Source organism: Balaenoptera borealis (assembly GCF_965194805.1).
Source record: "Balaenoptera borealis genome assembly, chromosome: 12".
NCBI lineage: Eukaryota > Metazoa > Chordata > Mammalia > Artiodactyla > Balaenopteridae > Balaenoptera > Balaenoptera borealis.
Window position 1 is genome coordinate 36,336,566 of NC_138869.1, and position 15,700 is coordinate 36,352,265.

General features: G+C 43.6%; 1 protein-coding gene across 3 annotated transcripts in view; it reads left to right on the forward strand.

Moving 5' to 3' along the window:
* ARHGEF3 (Rho guanine nucleotide exchange factor 3) overlaps positions 1-15,700 on the forward strand; it is a 307,479-nt gene that overhangs the window by 127,259 nt on the left and 164,520 nt on the right. Inside the window, exon 1 of one of the 3 annotated variants that reach the window (XM_082344796.1) lies at positions 9,356-9,524. The exons of the other annotated variants lie outside the window; for them this stretch is intronic. Within the exon in view, the coding sequence (XP_082200922.1) occupies positions 9,474-9,524 (51 nt within the window). The 5' untranslated portion in view covers positions 9,356-9,473. Of the gene's footprint in view, positions 1-9,355; positions 9,525-15,700 lie in introns of those variants that run through there. 3 annotated transcript variants of the gene reach the window in all.

Genomic DNA, 15,700 nt, shown 5'->3' on the forward strand with positions numbered 1-15,700 from the left:
TCCTGGTCTTCCCACCCTGTCCCTTCCACAGGCCCTTTGAACATCTCCCCACTTCCTGGATGAGCCATGCTGTCTGTCCCCACTTCTCTCCTTTGCTCTGGCCCTCCTCCCCTCAGCCTGGCAATTCTTACACATTCCCAACCACCTGTTCGAATGGCACTTTCACTCAGGGGAGACCTGCGAATTGTCCCTGGCGCTTCCTCTGTGTTCCCTGTGCCCCAGGACTGTGGAATGCAGCAGGGTGAGCAGCAAACATTGTTTGTATGCTGACACTTTGAGCACAGAGAGGGGCACTTCTCTGTTGAATGAAGGACCCCCTCACCCTCTTTACACACACCTGGCTACATTTCTTCCCTGAGGAGGGTCCCTGGAGTGTAGATAGACCACCTGGTGGAAGATCTGGAACATGCGGCTGTGGGCTCCATGAGAGCTGGGCCAGTCCTGTGGCTCCAGAGCCTGTTGTCGAGGCTCATTACGTTGTTGTCAGACAACTTCTTGAATGAGCCTTGTGGTAATGAGCCCACACTGCAGGTCTGGGTTCAGATTCCTATTCCATCCCTGCCATGCTTGAACAATTCCTTAACCCCTCTGTGCCTGCTTCCTTATCTGTAAGCAAGGGTTAATAAAAGTACCTATCTCATAGGGTGATCATAGAAGTAAATGAGTTTAGCCTAGTGTCTGGCATGTAACAAGCCTCCAGTCAATGGTGGTTGCTATTGTTATTAATAATGAAATAAATTAATCACAGGATGTGTGCTAGAAAGGAAACTAACAGGGTATTGTGATAAAGGATAAGATGGTGGGGTGTGCAGTGTGGTCCTTTAGACAGTCTGGTCATTGAAGGCTTCCTGTAAGCTGTGACTGAACTATGAAAAGGATGCTGCTGCAATGTGAAGAGTTGGAGGAAACAGTTTTCTGGAGAGCAAGTGCAAAGGCCCTGAGGCAGAAAAGAGCCTGATGAGGAACAGAAAGTATGACCAGAGCTTAGGAGGAGAGAGGAGAGTAGGTCCAGGAGGGAGATAGGGACAAATTGATGCAGGGCCTTGCAGGCTGAGGGACAGTGTTTGGATTGAATCTGAGGTGTGAAAGAATATATTCAGTCCTTATGCTCAGAATCATTCTTTGGGATTGGTTTCTGGACTACTTCAGCTTTAGCCCACCCTGTATTTTGTGTGCATGAACTAACCCCTAGCAATAAAACCCAGTTGTGATGGATTTAAGCAGAAAGTGAATTTATTTAAAGGTACAGGAAGTTCAGTGAATTTGGAAAGGATCAGGGAATCAAGAACAACCCAAATTATACTACCAAACATTTCCTACCAGGATACTGTTGCTGCCACTGCTGGGCAGGTGTAGATACCATGGTTTGCATCACCAACACTGGTTACAGGACCCAGCTACTCGATCTGCCCTCACTGCCGCCTCTGCGAGCTGCCACCACCCTCACCAGAATAGAGTCTGCGGTATCCCTTCTGCTTTCTCTGCCAGCTTCTCATGCCAGGTCTGGGGTGGGAGTATCTCATTGCCCGAGCCTCACTCATGCTCTCATTCCCTAGCTGCAAGGGAAGCTGGGAAAGCAAATGTGTGGCACCCTCATCTCCTCTGGTAGAATGTGGGCTCTGGTTCGTGAGTTGGGGCTTCCCTAAACCTAGGGAGGGGGTTGAGCTGCATAGCATCCAGAGGGTGGTAAATGTCCCTCACAGAGACACGTGGAGTTAGTGACTCATGGAATCACTTGGCCTCAGCAATGTGCATCTAACAGGCAGTGGCACTTTAAGTAAGACTTGATTGCTTTTCTCTTAGACAGTTATTTTTCAAAAAATTAGTGCCAAATTTGGAAGCAACTATTTCTCAATCTGATGAGAGTCTAGGGGCTGTTTTTTTTAATTAGTTTAGTTTGTGCAGGTGTGTGGGGTAGCCTGTTCCTCTCGTGTTTATCACAGATTTGCATTCCTGTTGGAAATGCCCTAGCCATTGTCAGTGCTTATAATTGCTTCTTGTTATGGCCACGTGGGGCTTATTGTCCAAGATTTTGCTGCAGAGTTTACTGTTTATCTTATATTGTCTCCAGGAAGCTGCATGCGGAAATCTCAGGAAGTCTGATTTAAAGGGACAGCCTCCAGGGCAGAACCCTAACTGGGAGGAGGCACTGAGCTTCCGACCAGAGTCAGCTTTCCTCGGGTGGGCGCTGGAAAGAAGCCTTTTCTGAGTATCTCCCGCTTGGTTTGCTGGTTTCCAGTGTTTTGGTGATTCCTTTCTGATTCTGATTTAAGGGGAAAAGTAACAATATTTATTCTTCAAATACACATGGATATACACCAAACAAAATAAAACAAAAAAAAAAAACACTTTCACTGTTGTGTAAGCAGAATGGATGCTGAGTCATGGGTGCATACATGCTTTTCAATCTTTCGGTGTTTTCTTGGAGGTATTTTCATAGAAGCCTTAAACTTTTTAAATGGACACAAGGATTTCAAGGAAGTCAGCATTATAACATCTAAAAAATAAATAGGACTTGAGCTTTAACCACCTTCCCATTTTTCCCCCTGTTGGAAGGAAGAGGGAAAAATGAGGAATTGCAAATTTCCATTGCCTTTTTCTTATTAGATGCCCAGTTGATGGCTCTCATTCAAATCAGGGTAAAAATCAAGCTATTTCAGATTTGGTAACAAATTTTCAACTTGCTCAGAGGAGGATTTGGACCAGTGTCCATAATTACATCAAAAAACTTCCTTTTCTGCTTGGAAAGTAAAAGTAAAGAAATTATTACTAAGCTTTTGTCTTTTAAAAAACACTGTATTATGAAAAAATTTTAAACTTATACAAAAATAGAAAGAATAGTATAATGATCCCCAGTGTTCCCAACATCTTCTGTTTTGCTTTTAAACACAAGTACGTATCAGTTAGATTCCTATCCTCCTCATGAGGGATAATGGAATCATTATTCCTGTTTTACAGATGAGGAAACTAAGGGTCAAGGAAGTTAAGAAGTGACTTACTAGGTCATTCAGCTAGTAAATGGCAGAGCCAAAAATCACAGAGCTCCCGTATGAATTTACTGTTCATTATTCCAGTTAGCCAGTTGTTCCCAGAAATTATCCCTAAGGAGATATCTGGAGTCAAAAATAATGGTAAGAAACTTTTTATTAAGAATGATTTCTGCTTTTGCTATATATTTTTAACTCAGAAATTCAGTTTGTCAAGACTTGTTCTTTGATATAAGCAAATTACTTTAAAAAATCCTCCTGAGTAGTGTTAGGAATACCACCCCCCTCATATTCAGATTTTCCACTTCTAACCAATTTTGACAGTATAATGCCAAAGAGTAAGTCTAATTTCCAAGGAAGGAAGCTCTTTGGTTGATAGATATCAGCTAATCAGTTTTTAAACCTTTCTTTTTCCTACGAATTGGTTAGAGGTCAGCAACCTGCTGGAGTTTCACTTTTAACTGCCAGTTTAACGAAGAGGACTTGACAGTCCTTTGAAAAAAGCTGTATTCACAGTATTCATGTTTCTAAGAAATTGAGTGAGCTTCTTGCAAGCGCCCCAGTCTGCTCCATGCAGAAGTTCTTCAGGCTTCCTTGCTCATGTTCAGAAAGGAAGTGGAAGCCCAGAGACCAGGCTGGTGGCCGTTTCACAGGGCACATCAGAAGACGGCTCTCCTTATTTTTCATTCGCTTTTAAAAATAGTTGTCTATGTATTGGTTGCCAAAATCATGTGAGGAATGTGATTATAAAAGTTCAGATTTGTTTAGAGAAAAAAATAATTCAAGCTATTGCTCGTAACAAAACCAGCAAGATAAGTACTCAAGATTAGTCATGATTAGCAATCTGTTGAGACCTCCACATTCAAGCTTCATTTATTTTTAGTTCTTGTGTTGAAACTATAGATGAAGACTTTTCTATTTATTCATTCTTGACCTTGGGCAGCTAGGTCTGCTCCCACATTCTCATCATTTTGTAATCTTGTTGAGCTGGGATATTAAGCAGGGCTCTAGAAAAGCATTAGCATTTTCAAATGGTCGAAGTCTCTTGAGTTAAACCACCTTGCATCCAACTGGCCTGGTGTGAGGTCTGGACACCGCCCCCCCCCCGCCCCCCACTGTGTCTATGGTTCACAATGAGGGAGGGGGACAGGGTAGTTGTTCAAGTTTTGCTTGGATTAACCACACTTCCAGCACCGAGGAGTAGATATGAAGTTATGCAGTAAAAGTGTGTGACCGTGAGTAAACTCCCAGGCTCTAAAATACTTTGAAGTTCTCTTTATTTCTCACTGGCTTGCCGTGCATTATGCCTTCTTGCTAACCTAGTAACACCAAAGAGTATTACTGTACCTCCCCTCTGCACCACAGTATAAATTTTGTTTCTTCTTAGTCTTAATCTGAAATTGACAACAGCCTCAGAAACTAAGATCTGTGATGTAACACTTTTCTAATGTTGGAAACTTGGTTAAATCAAGGTGCACTATACTATTTTAATTTGGTCACCGCTTCCATTTCATTTTAATGAGATTGTTTCACCACCTATTTTTCAATTCAGTTTGTGGAATTATTATTATTTTTTTTTTATAAATTTATTTGTTTATTTATTTATTTATTATTTTTGGTTGCATTGGGTCTTTGTTGCTGCGCGCGGGCTTTCTCTAGTTGTGGCGAGCGGGGGCTACTCTTCGCTGCGGTGCACGGGCTTCTCATTGCAGTGGCTTCTCTTGTTGCGGAGCACGGGCTCTAGGCGCGCGGGCTTCAGTAGTTGTGGCATGTGGGCTCAGTAGTTGTGGCTCGCAGGCTCTAGAGCGCAGGCTCAGTAGTTGTGGTGCACGGGCTTAGTTGCTCTGCGGCATGTAGGATCTTCCAGACCAGGGCTCGAACCTGTGTCCCCTGCATTGGCAGACAGGTTCTTAACCACTGTGCCACCAGGGAAGTCCCTGTGGAATTATTTTAAAATGTAATGCATCAAATGAAATATGGTCAAAGACCCTGAAATTCCCAGACAACTTCTGAGCTTTTGTGAAATCTATGGCTTCTTGGGTGCAAATAGGAAAGAAATTGAATAAAATAAACCAGAATAAAATTTTAAATGGAAAGAACCACCATTAGTCATGAATTTTAATGAGGAAATTATTCTGCTGAAATGTCACTGTTTCGTTTTATGTGAATGAATTTATCACAGCCCTAATTATAATAGGGCTGTTTCTTATCATATTTTTGGTGAGAAAACTGCTTTAAACTTCTCAGTAGAACATGCCATAAGGTACATAGACTAACAACATAGGAAACACACCACTTCGAGTTCCAGTGACACAAGGAAGCATGGGGTGGAGTCTTAATGAGGCCCCTATTTTGGCACTAGTCTCTTTAGAGTTCAGTAAGAAGTTGTCACCACTATGGTTATTTCACCAGGTGGGGAAGAACAGGGGCCATTTTTGCATACCTATAGGTGCCTTATAGGTAGTTTCCCATTTATAAATATATAATGATTCAGGCTCACACATTTAAAGAAGAGTATCATACCCTGAGAACCTACACCCCCAGAATTTCTTAGTTTTTTTTTTTCTTTTTAACATCTCACTCTAATTTATGTAGAATTTATTTTGACTGAGTGTGAAGTAGAGCTTTAAAATGAGGCTTTTCTTTCTAAGAAATGAATTGTCCCGTTTGTTAGTAATCCTTCTCTCCTCCAGTAGTAGTTTGCAGTCAACATTCACTGTATGTCAAATTCTTGAATATACCAGGGCAGGTTTCAGGCAGTCTGTTCTGGGGGCTGTATGCATATAACAGGAGCTCTGAGGTCCCCTCCTGACCCTGGCTCCCCTCCCGGCCCTGCCAACTCTAGGCCCTCTTGGGCAGGCTTACACCACCTGTTTGAGTCTCAGTTTTTAAAAAATCTGTACAGTAGAGATAATAGTAAGGTCTACATCAGGAGAGTTGTGAAGATCAAGTAAAAAAATATGTGGTAAGTTCTCATATTAAAACATCAGAAATCTGCAGTCACCATTTACGGTTTCAATAATTGTGGCTTTAGGATGTTTTAATATCTGTGCACAGGTGCACTTTCATCATGAGTTATATTGTCAGGAATGAGCAACTGAGAGGTGACATTTCAAGTGCATCTCTTATGTTTTGCTGAATGTCCACAGAGCAGGAGCTAATGAACTGAGGTACTTCCATACCGTGGCGTGCTCTGCAGAGGGGTCCGAGATGTGGATAATGTGGAAAGATGATGTTAAGTGAAGAAAGCAAGTGCTGGAATAATGTTATCATTCCATTTTGACAAATATAAATTAAAAAAAATAAAACGTGACAAAACAAACTTATGTGTGTTTAGACAGCAGGAAATGTCTAAAGGATCACCACCAGAGGTTGCAAACTGGTGGCCCTCGGGTCAAATCTACCAGCAACTGTGTTTTGATTGGCTTGTACAGCATTTTTAAAAATGATGAATTAGTTGCCAGCATTTAAAAACTGGGAGATTTTATGTAAAACCTGGAATTTCCAGCTTCTCTTGAACAATTGGAATGTCTGTTCACTTTGGCCATGAGTCCCTTGGGACCCCAGTAAGCTGGAACTTTCCCAAGGCAAACACTCTCAGTGGTGCCCATTGCCTGCCAGGCCTCTTCTTTCATGTACCTTCCCGCCTAGCCCTGAGAGCATTTAGGTTTGTGACCCCTCATCTACCTCTGTCTTTGACACGGGTGCCTCTGGCAAATGGGATGGCGATAGGGAAGAAAGTGGGGCCTTTGGGAAGATTCACTTTTTACACTATATACTTCTGTATGGTTTGAATGTATTATAATGACACTATGTCACTTTTAAAATTTAAAAATCAGTAGAAAAACATGTTCGAATACTCGACAGTATCATAGATGCCACATCGAGAAAACCCACATCCCGTTCCTGTATAAGCTCTCGTTATAACGCTCAAAATGAACTTGAGCCCTGCAGGGCAGGAACCTCTCATTATGGAAATGTTCCTCCGAGGTGCCTTCTGCATGGCTGATTTCATTACTGGAGCTCTTGCTTCTGGTCAAAGCAGGGGCATCAGAGGGAAGGGCCGCGCCCCGTTCTTTCCTTCCCTTTTGCAGGCTGTGCCCTTTATCTCCGGCCAGGGCGTCTGCTGGTCCTCCCGCCCTTCCTCCCTCCTCCATGGCTACCTGCCCTGCAGCCCACTCTAGTTTCACCTCTTCCATGAAGTGCTGCAGCCCACGGGTTTCGGTTCTTCTTTCTCATTCACAGTCAGCAGCCGGAAGTTAGGCTTAATCATTCTAGGATTAGTTCATGTGAATGTGCCCTTCCTCCCCCAGGAAAGAAAGAAACTCTAGTGCCCCATGGTCATCTCAGGTTTCCTTTGGCTCCTCACTGGAGTAGATCCTGGCCTTGGCAGCTGGGGCTCTGCAGAGGGGCTGTTGGAAAATCCTCCAGGAGAGGAGTGCCTGGGCCAATGGGGGATTGACATACTTGGTCCTCAGGGAATTGACATTCTTCATTAGCTGAGTTACTACCAAAGCTGGTTAATCTTAGGTTGTTTACAGGCCTGTACGAATCAGGACCTTTTCTATGCAGGAGGCTAGAGCAAGAAGCCTTTTTTAGGAACACCTCCCCTTCCCCCGAGTAGCACCACTTACCCCAGGCTGCTTTGTGGGGAGTCTGGCTTTGGAAAATAGGGAATCCCGAGGACAAGCTGAAGCACACCTTTTGTGGACACCACTGTTTGACTTTTACACATTACTGAGTGTTTCCTGGGTGCCTGACCCAGTAGGTACCACATATAGGCCTTGAGGTAACCCAGATGCTTGCCTGAAAGGCTTGAGCCTTTTCACAGAGATTTCACTTCCTTCTTTCTCCAGACAGATGGGACCCCTGTCACGCTCTTTGAAGCAAGACCCAAGCCCGTCAGAGCAGTACTTTCAAAACATTTGCCTTTCTTCCAGAGCACCCTATGTTCTGCACCCCACTGCTGTTGCCCTTGCCAGTTCTTCTGCCTAGAACACCCCTCAGAATTCTGCCCATGTGTCTCTTGCTCTGAGAAGCCTTCCCAGACTTTGTCCCCACAAAACAATATATTTGCCAGGCTCAGTTATTTCTTGGCTCCCTCAACACTTTTTGCAAATTCCTGGCAGCATTTATTTTGTTCTCCGGTCATCTTTGGTTCATCTTTGTACTACCAGAGCCTGGTGCATCCTTCCGTAGTGCTCTTTTGTAATGCACTCTTCAGAGACCGTATGTTAGGGTCCAGGCTGCTGGCCTGAGAATGGGGAGAGCCTTTCTTATAAGCTCTAAAGTCAACTCTTGGATTGAAGCTTGTTGTTCAAATGAACCCTCTCTCTTTGCTGAGCCCCCCACTTTACTCAGGGCTGAGACAGGCAAAGGCTCTTAAAAATCTGTGCATTTGTAAGAATGCCTTGGGAAATCCTGGGCTAAATCTTTGCAGCTAAAAGTTGCAATTAGAAAGATTTTTGCAAACAAAATACTATCCCATTAGAGAACTAAAAAATAAAAATCAAGAATTGAAAGCTACACTGGAGTTATGTATGTCTCCTTGGGTTTGAGTCCCTCTGCCCCTGTGCAGGGAGGGTGAGGGTGTTGATTTGTTGTAGGGAGGGGTTGAACAGGCATAGTTTTCATCTGAAACCTTGTAGTTCATGTGAGACACTCTATCTCACCCAATAAGTCTGAGCTTTGTAAAAGGCAGGGGACCGGGGCAAGGTGTTCATTCGTGAGATCCCCAGTTCATAAAATGAGAAATGTCAGCCACTAGTTGTTTCCATAATAACTCTGAGAAGAGCAGTAAGGCCCTTTGTTATTCACATTAAAAGCTGAAAAGGAGGTTTCCAGAAGCAGTTATTTTGAATGGGCTCTGAAGAGAAAATTTGCCTAAGAAAAATGAAATGCACGGTTGAGTGGGGTGTTTACCGTCACGCTCATTTGTTGAGTTGCTATGAAATTGGGATTCAGTATGGGCTCTGTATGCTGGGCAGGACCCTGGCTCTTGGGTGAAGTTCAAGTGGACTGTTGATTCCTCTTTGATCATACAAAGTTCTCCTCCCAGTGTCCCTTCTCTATCCATTTCACCCCAATGTTTGGGTCTACAAAGCATGATATCCTGGCAGTGAACACTTTAGAGCTGCCAGAATGCCAAGCATGGCTTTAGGTGGGGACCTAGTAAGCATTGTTTGTTTCTCACAGGCTGGGGATTGTCAGCCAGAAACTGAGTTTCTGGTGTGCCTTTGAATGCCAGAAGGCAGAGTGCTCTGAAAAAGCAGCAACAGCAGCCGGCAAGGAAACTGCCGGAGGTGGGGAGCTCTGGGCTGGTGTGGTTCTCAGCTTCTGACAATGTAACTTATGGCCCCCTGTCACTTCCTGTCAGGCAGCCCAAGTAGTGGGGAGGAGTTCCTTGAGGGAAACCATGCTCTGCTGTGCTCAGAGTATCCCGTCCGAAGGGCTCTGCCGCAGTTAGGGGCTGGGGACTCCAGGTGGATGAGGTCGGAGCGCCCCATGGTGTGGTGTTGCTTCTTTGTTCATGCTCAGGTAAGCTCCTTTGCAGCTGGACCAGGGAGAGACGGACTCCCAACTCCCACCCAAGCCTGGCTGGGCCATGCCAGGAGCTGAGGTGTGGGAGGATGCAGCTATCTGCATCTCCCAAGAAAGTGAGCAGAGAGCCGCCAAGAGCACCTGGGATGAGGGAGGCACACTTCTGCCTCACTGTACTATGAATCAGAAGAGAGCTGTGTGGTTGTGTTTAAGACCACAACTGGTTGTGCTTGGTGGAGATGGTGTGTTAAGTGGAGTGCCTAGCTGTCAGCGCTTCCTTTAGCATCTGTGATTGGAGGAGAGCAAGGGTAGGGGGACTTTCATTCTTTGCTCCATGGTGCCAGTATTTTAATTTTTTTAAGAGACCTGTTTTCATTAAATGGGAAGGAAAAAGTGTGTGTGTGTGTGTGTGTGTGTGTGTGTGTGTGTGTGTTTAAATAGCAAAGTGGATTTCCAAGACCTTTTCTTCTTTGGATTGGAAGATGGCTAGGCTCAGTTTTGGAAGTTCATTCTTTGTGAAGCAACTTTTTTGTAGGTTTCCTTAACATTCTGGTGTTTTGAATGTGTTCATCATTGGGAAAATGAAGTCAGATAATATCAGGGGAGACTCAGACTCACTGGTTTTCTCATTAAAAGTATTGGTGCCTGTTTGGGTTATTTCGGAAGGAGCAGCTGGAAATGTTATGTTTCTATGGACTGAAGAATGATTAGGAGCCCTGAAGCTTACTCTCTCTCTGTCCCTTTTATTTGTTTGTTTGTTTGTTTGTGGATAAGTGTTAAAACTTTGGATAAGCCAAAGTTATTTTTTAAAGAAAATGCCCATTGCTTTTTCTGTTTCTTTCATCAGAATTATGTTTCTGAGACTGATGTTTGCAATACAAATTCCAACTCTTGTACATGGCCATTATAGACATCTTTTCATGTGATTTGAGTGGTTTCACTGTCTTTCTCCTTCCCCATCTCACTCACCTAGCTATTCGCTCACCTGGTAAAGAATAATTTTTGATCATTTTAGATATGGAAATTGGCAACATTTTAAATGATTTAATACACTTCAGGGATAGTTAATTCAGCATTAATTAAAAATATTACAATAATAGCTGACATTTATTAGATACTTTTCATGTTACTTGCATTAGCTCATGAAATTCTTACAACACTATAGGGGTTGGCTGTTATTATTACCTCCACTTTGCAGATGGTAAAACTGGGTTGCAGAGAGGATAAATACTTTGCCCATGGTCTGCTAGCTGGTTAGTAGTGGATCAGGCTTCAAGCTCAGGCAGAATGGAGCCAGAAATGACATTCATAGCCATAGCACACGTGATGATTTTAATGACAGGGCCCTTCTTATATCTCCTATCAAGTGCAGTATCTTCAGTAACACTTTGCTTTCCAATCCTTTGACAAATCAGCTCATTCTGGTGGATGTTTGCCTCGGTCCAATTAGCGCCTACACCAGAGGCATCTAAGACAAGTTGCTGCCTTCTCTGGACTCAGTTTCCCACCTGTGAAACAGAGATGTCTCTAAACTCATTTTAGCTCTGATATGGGTCTAAGGTATGACTTTTTGACAAAAAGTGAAAAATAGTTCTCATATCCCTGTTTCAAAGACAAATGATTTAATAAGTGCTTTTACATACACATTTCCCGAGGATATGGACTGGAGCTCAAAATGTAATTGGCCGGCTGGCTGTTGACCTTTATTCTGCTCTTGAAAATACTATTGAATGAATTTTTATTTCTTGGGTCCAAGAGTCTCTAGAGAAAGGATCTGGAGGAGTTGACTTTGGGTGTGGGAAAGGCATTTGGTAGCTGGATGTGGAAGGAGAGAATGGGAAGGGAGAAACCCTTTAAAGTTCTCACAAATCCATCTTCTGAGATTTGATCAAGATGGCTCTGTATCTGTGGAGGAATGGTAGAGTGTAACAGTTAAGGACATGGGTTTTAGAACCACATAGATGTAGATGTAGATTTGAGCCCCAGCTTTGCCTCTTACTAGCCATGCAATCCCAGGCATGTTACCAAATCTCTCTGAATCTCCTTGTTAAGTGGGGATAATAAATAGTGCCTACTGGGACTTCCCTGGTGGTCTAGTGGGTAAGACTCCGTGCTCCCAATGCAGGGGGCCTGGGTTCGATCCCTGGTTGGGGAACTAGATCCCACATGCATGCCGCAACTAAGGAGTCCGTATGCCACAACTAAATATCCCACATGCCTCAATGAAGATCCCGCGTGCCACAATGAAGACCTGGCACAGCCTAAATAAATAAATAAATATTAAAAAAAAAATAGTGTCTACCTTATAGAGTTGTCATGAGGAATAAATGAAGTGATTCAAGACAGTGCCTAGCACAGATTCCGCACTCAGCGAACGTGACCCATGTCCCAGGTCTTATTGACCATAGCTGTTGGTGGCTCCCAGAGAAATGAATCATTAGTGTGTAAGGGCTCAGCAACAATACGGCTGTGAAACATCTTATATCCTGAGTTAAATATGCCCTGATTTGATTTTGTGGAGGGAAGAAAGCAGCATATTACGCAGAAAAGTCAATACTTCATTTTAAAGCCCTGATTCCAGCCATATTTTTACAGCTTTCCCAGAAGGCCAAGTGGGAGCCATGGAAGGGGAAGTTGATTCAAACCAGATCCTAAAAAAGGCTTGTCTTGATGGAGCACTCAGTGGTATGACTCGGAAAGTGCAAGGCCAGGGTGGTGACCCCAAGTGTCCACCAGGAGAGAAACAATGGGTGACTTTAGGACCTAAATATAGACTATGTGGATGTCACTTAGGGAAGCCACAGTGGGTGGGTCTCTTGGGAGGAGTTCAGAAAGCAGCCCCTGTGTGCCAACCCTTGCTCTGTCAGCCCTCTTTTTCTGAATAACTTTGTCCGTAGTCTAGCTTTTCTGCATCCGTTGAGCCCCTGCCTCTGTTTGGCAGCCTTGTTTATGTCCCCATCTCTTCCCTCCCAAATCTTCCTTGTGGCATTTACCACTTCTCTCCCTTGTCTCTAGCAGACCCCACTCACCCCCTGCCATAAGCCCCAGGTGTTCTCACCACAGTGTTCCTCATGGAGCAGGGATGAGAGCACTGGTCTGGGAGTCAAGAGTTTGGGGTTCTAGGTTTTGCATTAACCTTGGGCAATGTTGAACTTCCCTGGGTACCAGGTTCTCCAATAGAGACAGACATAGCTGGATCCTGGAGGTTGATACTCTGAGTTCACACCCTCACTGCCACTTGACCTTGGGCAAGTTCTTTACTTTTCCTTCTGAGCCTTAGTTACCTCACCTGCGAAATGAAGATGATATAATATCTGCTTCCAATACTATGAAAAGTTTATAAAATAATATCTGTGAAACTCTTAAAACAGTGCATTTTATGATAATGTTCAAAAATACTAGCTATGACTGTGATTGTGATTTGTAGGAAAATGAGACTTGAATAGGATCAGTGTTTCCTAAACTTCGGTCATGTTTCCCATATCCACATACCACTTTTACTGTTATTTTTCACTTACTGTTTTTCTTTAAAATGTCTAGTTGTTTTGTTTTGTTTTGACCTTAGGTTCATCCTAAGTAGTAAGAGCCCTAGAGTCACTAAACATCATAATGTGTTTCCTAAAACACATTATAATAAATACACCTTGGTCTACTGCATATGGTCTGAAATGATATTGTGTCACCACCAGGTCCACTTCCCAGACTGAGGACTGCAGAGCCAGTGGCTCTGAGCATCTGAGGCCCAAGTTGCTGCCTGCTGTGATTTTGACAGGGCTCCTCTCACCAGAATGAACAGTCGGCCCATCCTTTCATACATCAGACACTGCCTGAGAAACAGCTTTGTGCCTGACTCTGTGCCAGGTGCCAAGATGGCCAAAATATGGGTCTTTGTAGCCCCTACTGTCTTCTCTAAATGGGGCATTACCAACCTAGAGAAAATGGGGTAGGGACAGCCACAAAATGACCCAACTGCTGAAATCGCACCATAAGAGAAGCCAGGGCCACTCTCTGCCTGAAATCTCTGGGTGTGGGTAAAGGAGTATATCTCAGTCAGCTTTCGCTGAGTAACAACTACCCCAAACTCAGTAGCAAACAATAGCAAGCATTTATTCCTATGCTCACAGGTGTGCAGGTTGGCTGCATAGTCTGCCCCATTCGGGTCCCTTAGCTACCCATGTGTATATTCTTCTCCTGTGCAGGTCAGAAGATCCCAGAGGAGCAAGCAGCAATACGCAATGTCTCTTAAGGCCTAGGCTCAGAATTGGTACATTGTCCTGTCCATCCATATTCCACTGGCCAGAGCAAGTCACAGTACCAAGCCATGGAGGTCAGGGAAGGACATAAAAGTTTGCTGAAGAATAAATTAATATACCACAGAGATCATCACTATTTACTCACTCAACCTACATTTATTGAGTGACTACTATGTGGAGTACTCTGCCATGTTGGGGGAGATAAATATGGTACTAATAAGTGATGAAGATGATGAAAACATCTAACCTAAGGCCTGGCATGTATTAGGTCCTAAATAAATATTCTATGAATGAATATCTGCTAGTACCTTTGAGATGCTAACTAGTGATGAGTGTTTCACATGGGTTATCTCATTCTCTCCTCCCAACTCTCCCCCTCAAATCCCCCCCCCCTTTGGGCAAGTACAGTCATCCCAGGTCAAACAAGTGGGATACTGTCTTGGCCTGTTAAATGCTTGTGATCTTCTGACGTGAGCAAGGGGAGCACTGGTAAAGACACAGCAGCAGGGAGAAGGCGTGTGCAAACAGATTATCCCTGATGTGAGGGGAAAGAGTGGGCTTTGCACCAAAGAGGCTCCGGTTCAAATCCCTTGTGTGTTTATCCCCATGTGCACCTTGTGCACTGTCTTGGGTGCTAACTCTTCAGGTACCCACCATGGGCTAAGAATTTAGTGTGGTAATTAGCCTCTCATAGTTTCTTTATATCACTAGCCCCCTGCCTTCTTGAGGTCACATGCATCTTGGAATGTTCTCTTTAGAAAACTGCACATAGTTGTGAAAATGTCTGTGCAGACCCCTGGCCCCAGGTAAAGAACTCTGCTCTAATGATTCATTCCATCCCCGCCCTCTTCTCTTTCCTTCCATCTCTTAAACACTTCATCCAGTGGAAGAAGCATTTTTCCATATTTGTATGCCAGTGTCAGGCTCAGGGTCTAACTCATATTAGTTGCCCAATGAGTGTCTTTTAAAGCAGCGAGAGAATGAGAATGAAGGTGTTGGTGATAGTTCATTTGCATGTGCATAGAGTCACAGAACTTTCTGACTAGATGAGATAGGAAAGCTCACATATTTTATAGATGATAAAACTGAGACCCAGAGAGGTTATTTCACCTGCTCAAAGGCACACAGCTAATGATGATGATGATGATGATGATGATGGTAATGGTAATAAAATAATATTTTCCTCCAGGCAGATGACTTATGCTCAGATACAATTAGGTCTCATTCCCTCAGTACCTGGATAGAAAATGTTCTGATCTATCAAGTTGAAGGATCATGTTGCAAAACTGTTTTCTTTCTTTTTTTTTTCTTAACATGGAAGAACTGTATTTATTTTTGAGTGAGATGAAATGTGATAAAACAGCATGTTTATATCATTGTATGTAACATACACAATTTTGTAGTCTGAAAGACTATGCACTGAAATGTTAAAACTGGTTTATTTAGTAGAATAAAAGGTAATTGAACATTAGAAAAAATTCTGCCTAGATATAGTTTGAGTTTACTACAATAGACAGTATTTTTTAATCGTAGTGGCAACTATCATGGACTGTTTATACCTAACTGCCATTCGTGTTTCTTTCCTACTAACAAAACCCTGTCTCACAGGCAAAAAGACGTCAGTGCCAGGGGACAAAGTGGTCCACCCATCCCTCTTTGCCAGTGTCCATCCAAGGGTGAAAACTGTTTTCTTGACCTTCATAGCCAAAGCTAAAGACACAGATGATGGAAACATAGATGCTATATCTCAACCATAGAACCATTGTCGCGTCAGCCCTTTAGGGCAGAGCCCTTGCCGCCCACCTCTTTCTCTGGGTCTCCCCTTTCCACTCTGTCCCTCAGTCTGTGTGCACAGACTGCTGAGAATGCAGGGGGGTTGGGGCTGGGACAGGACATTTGTCAGGCCAAGGGGCCAGGTCA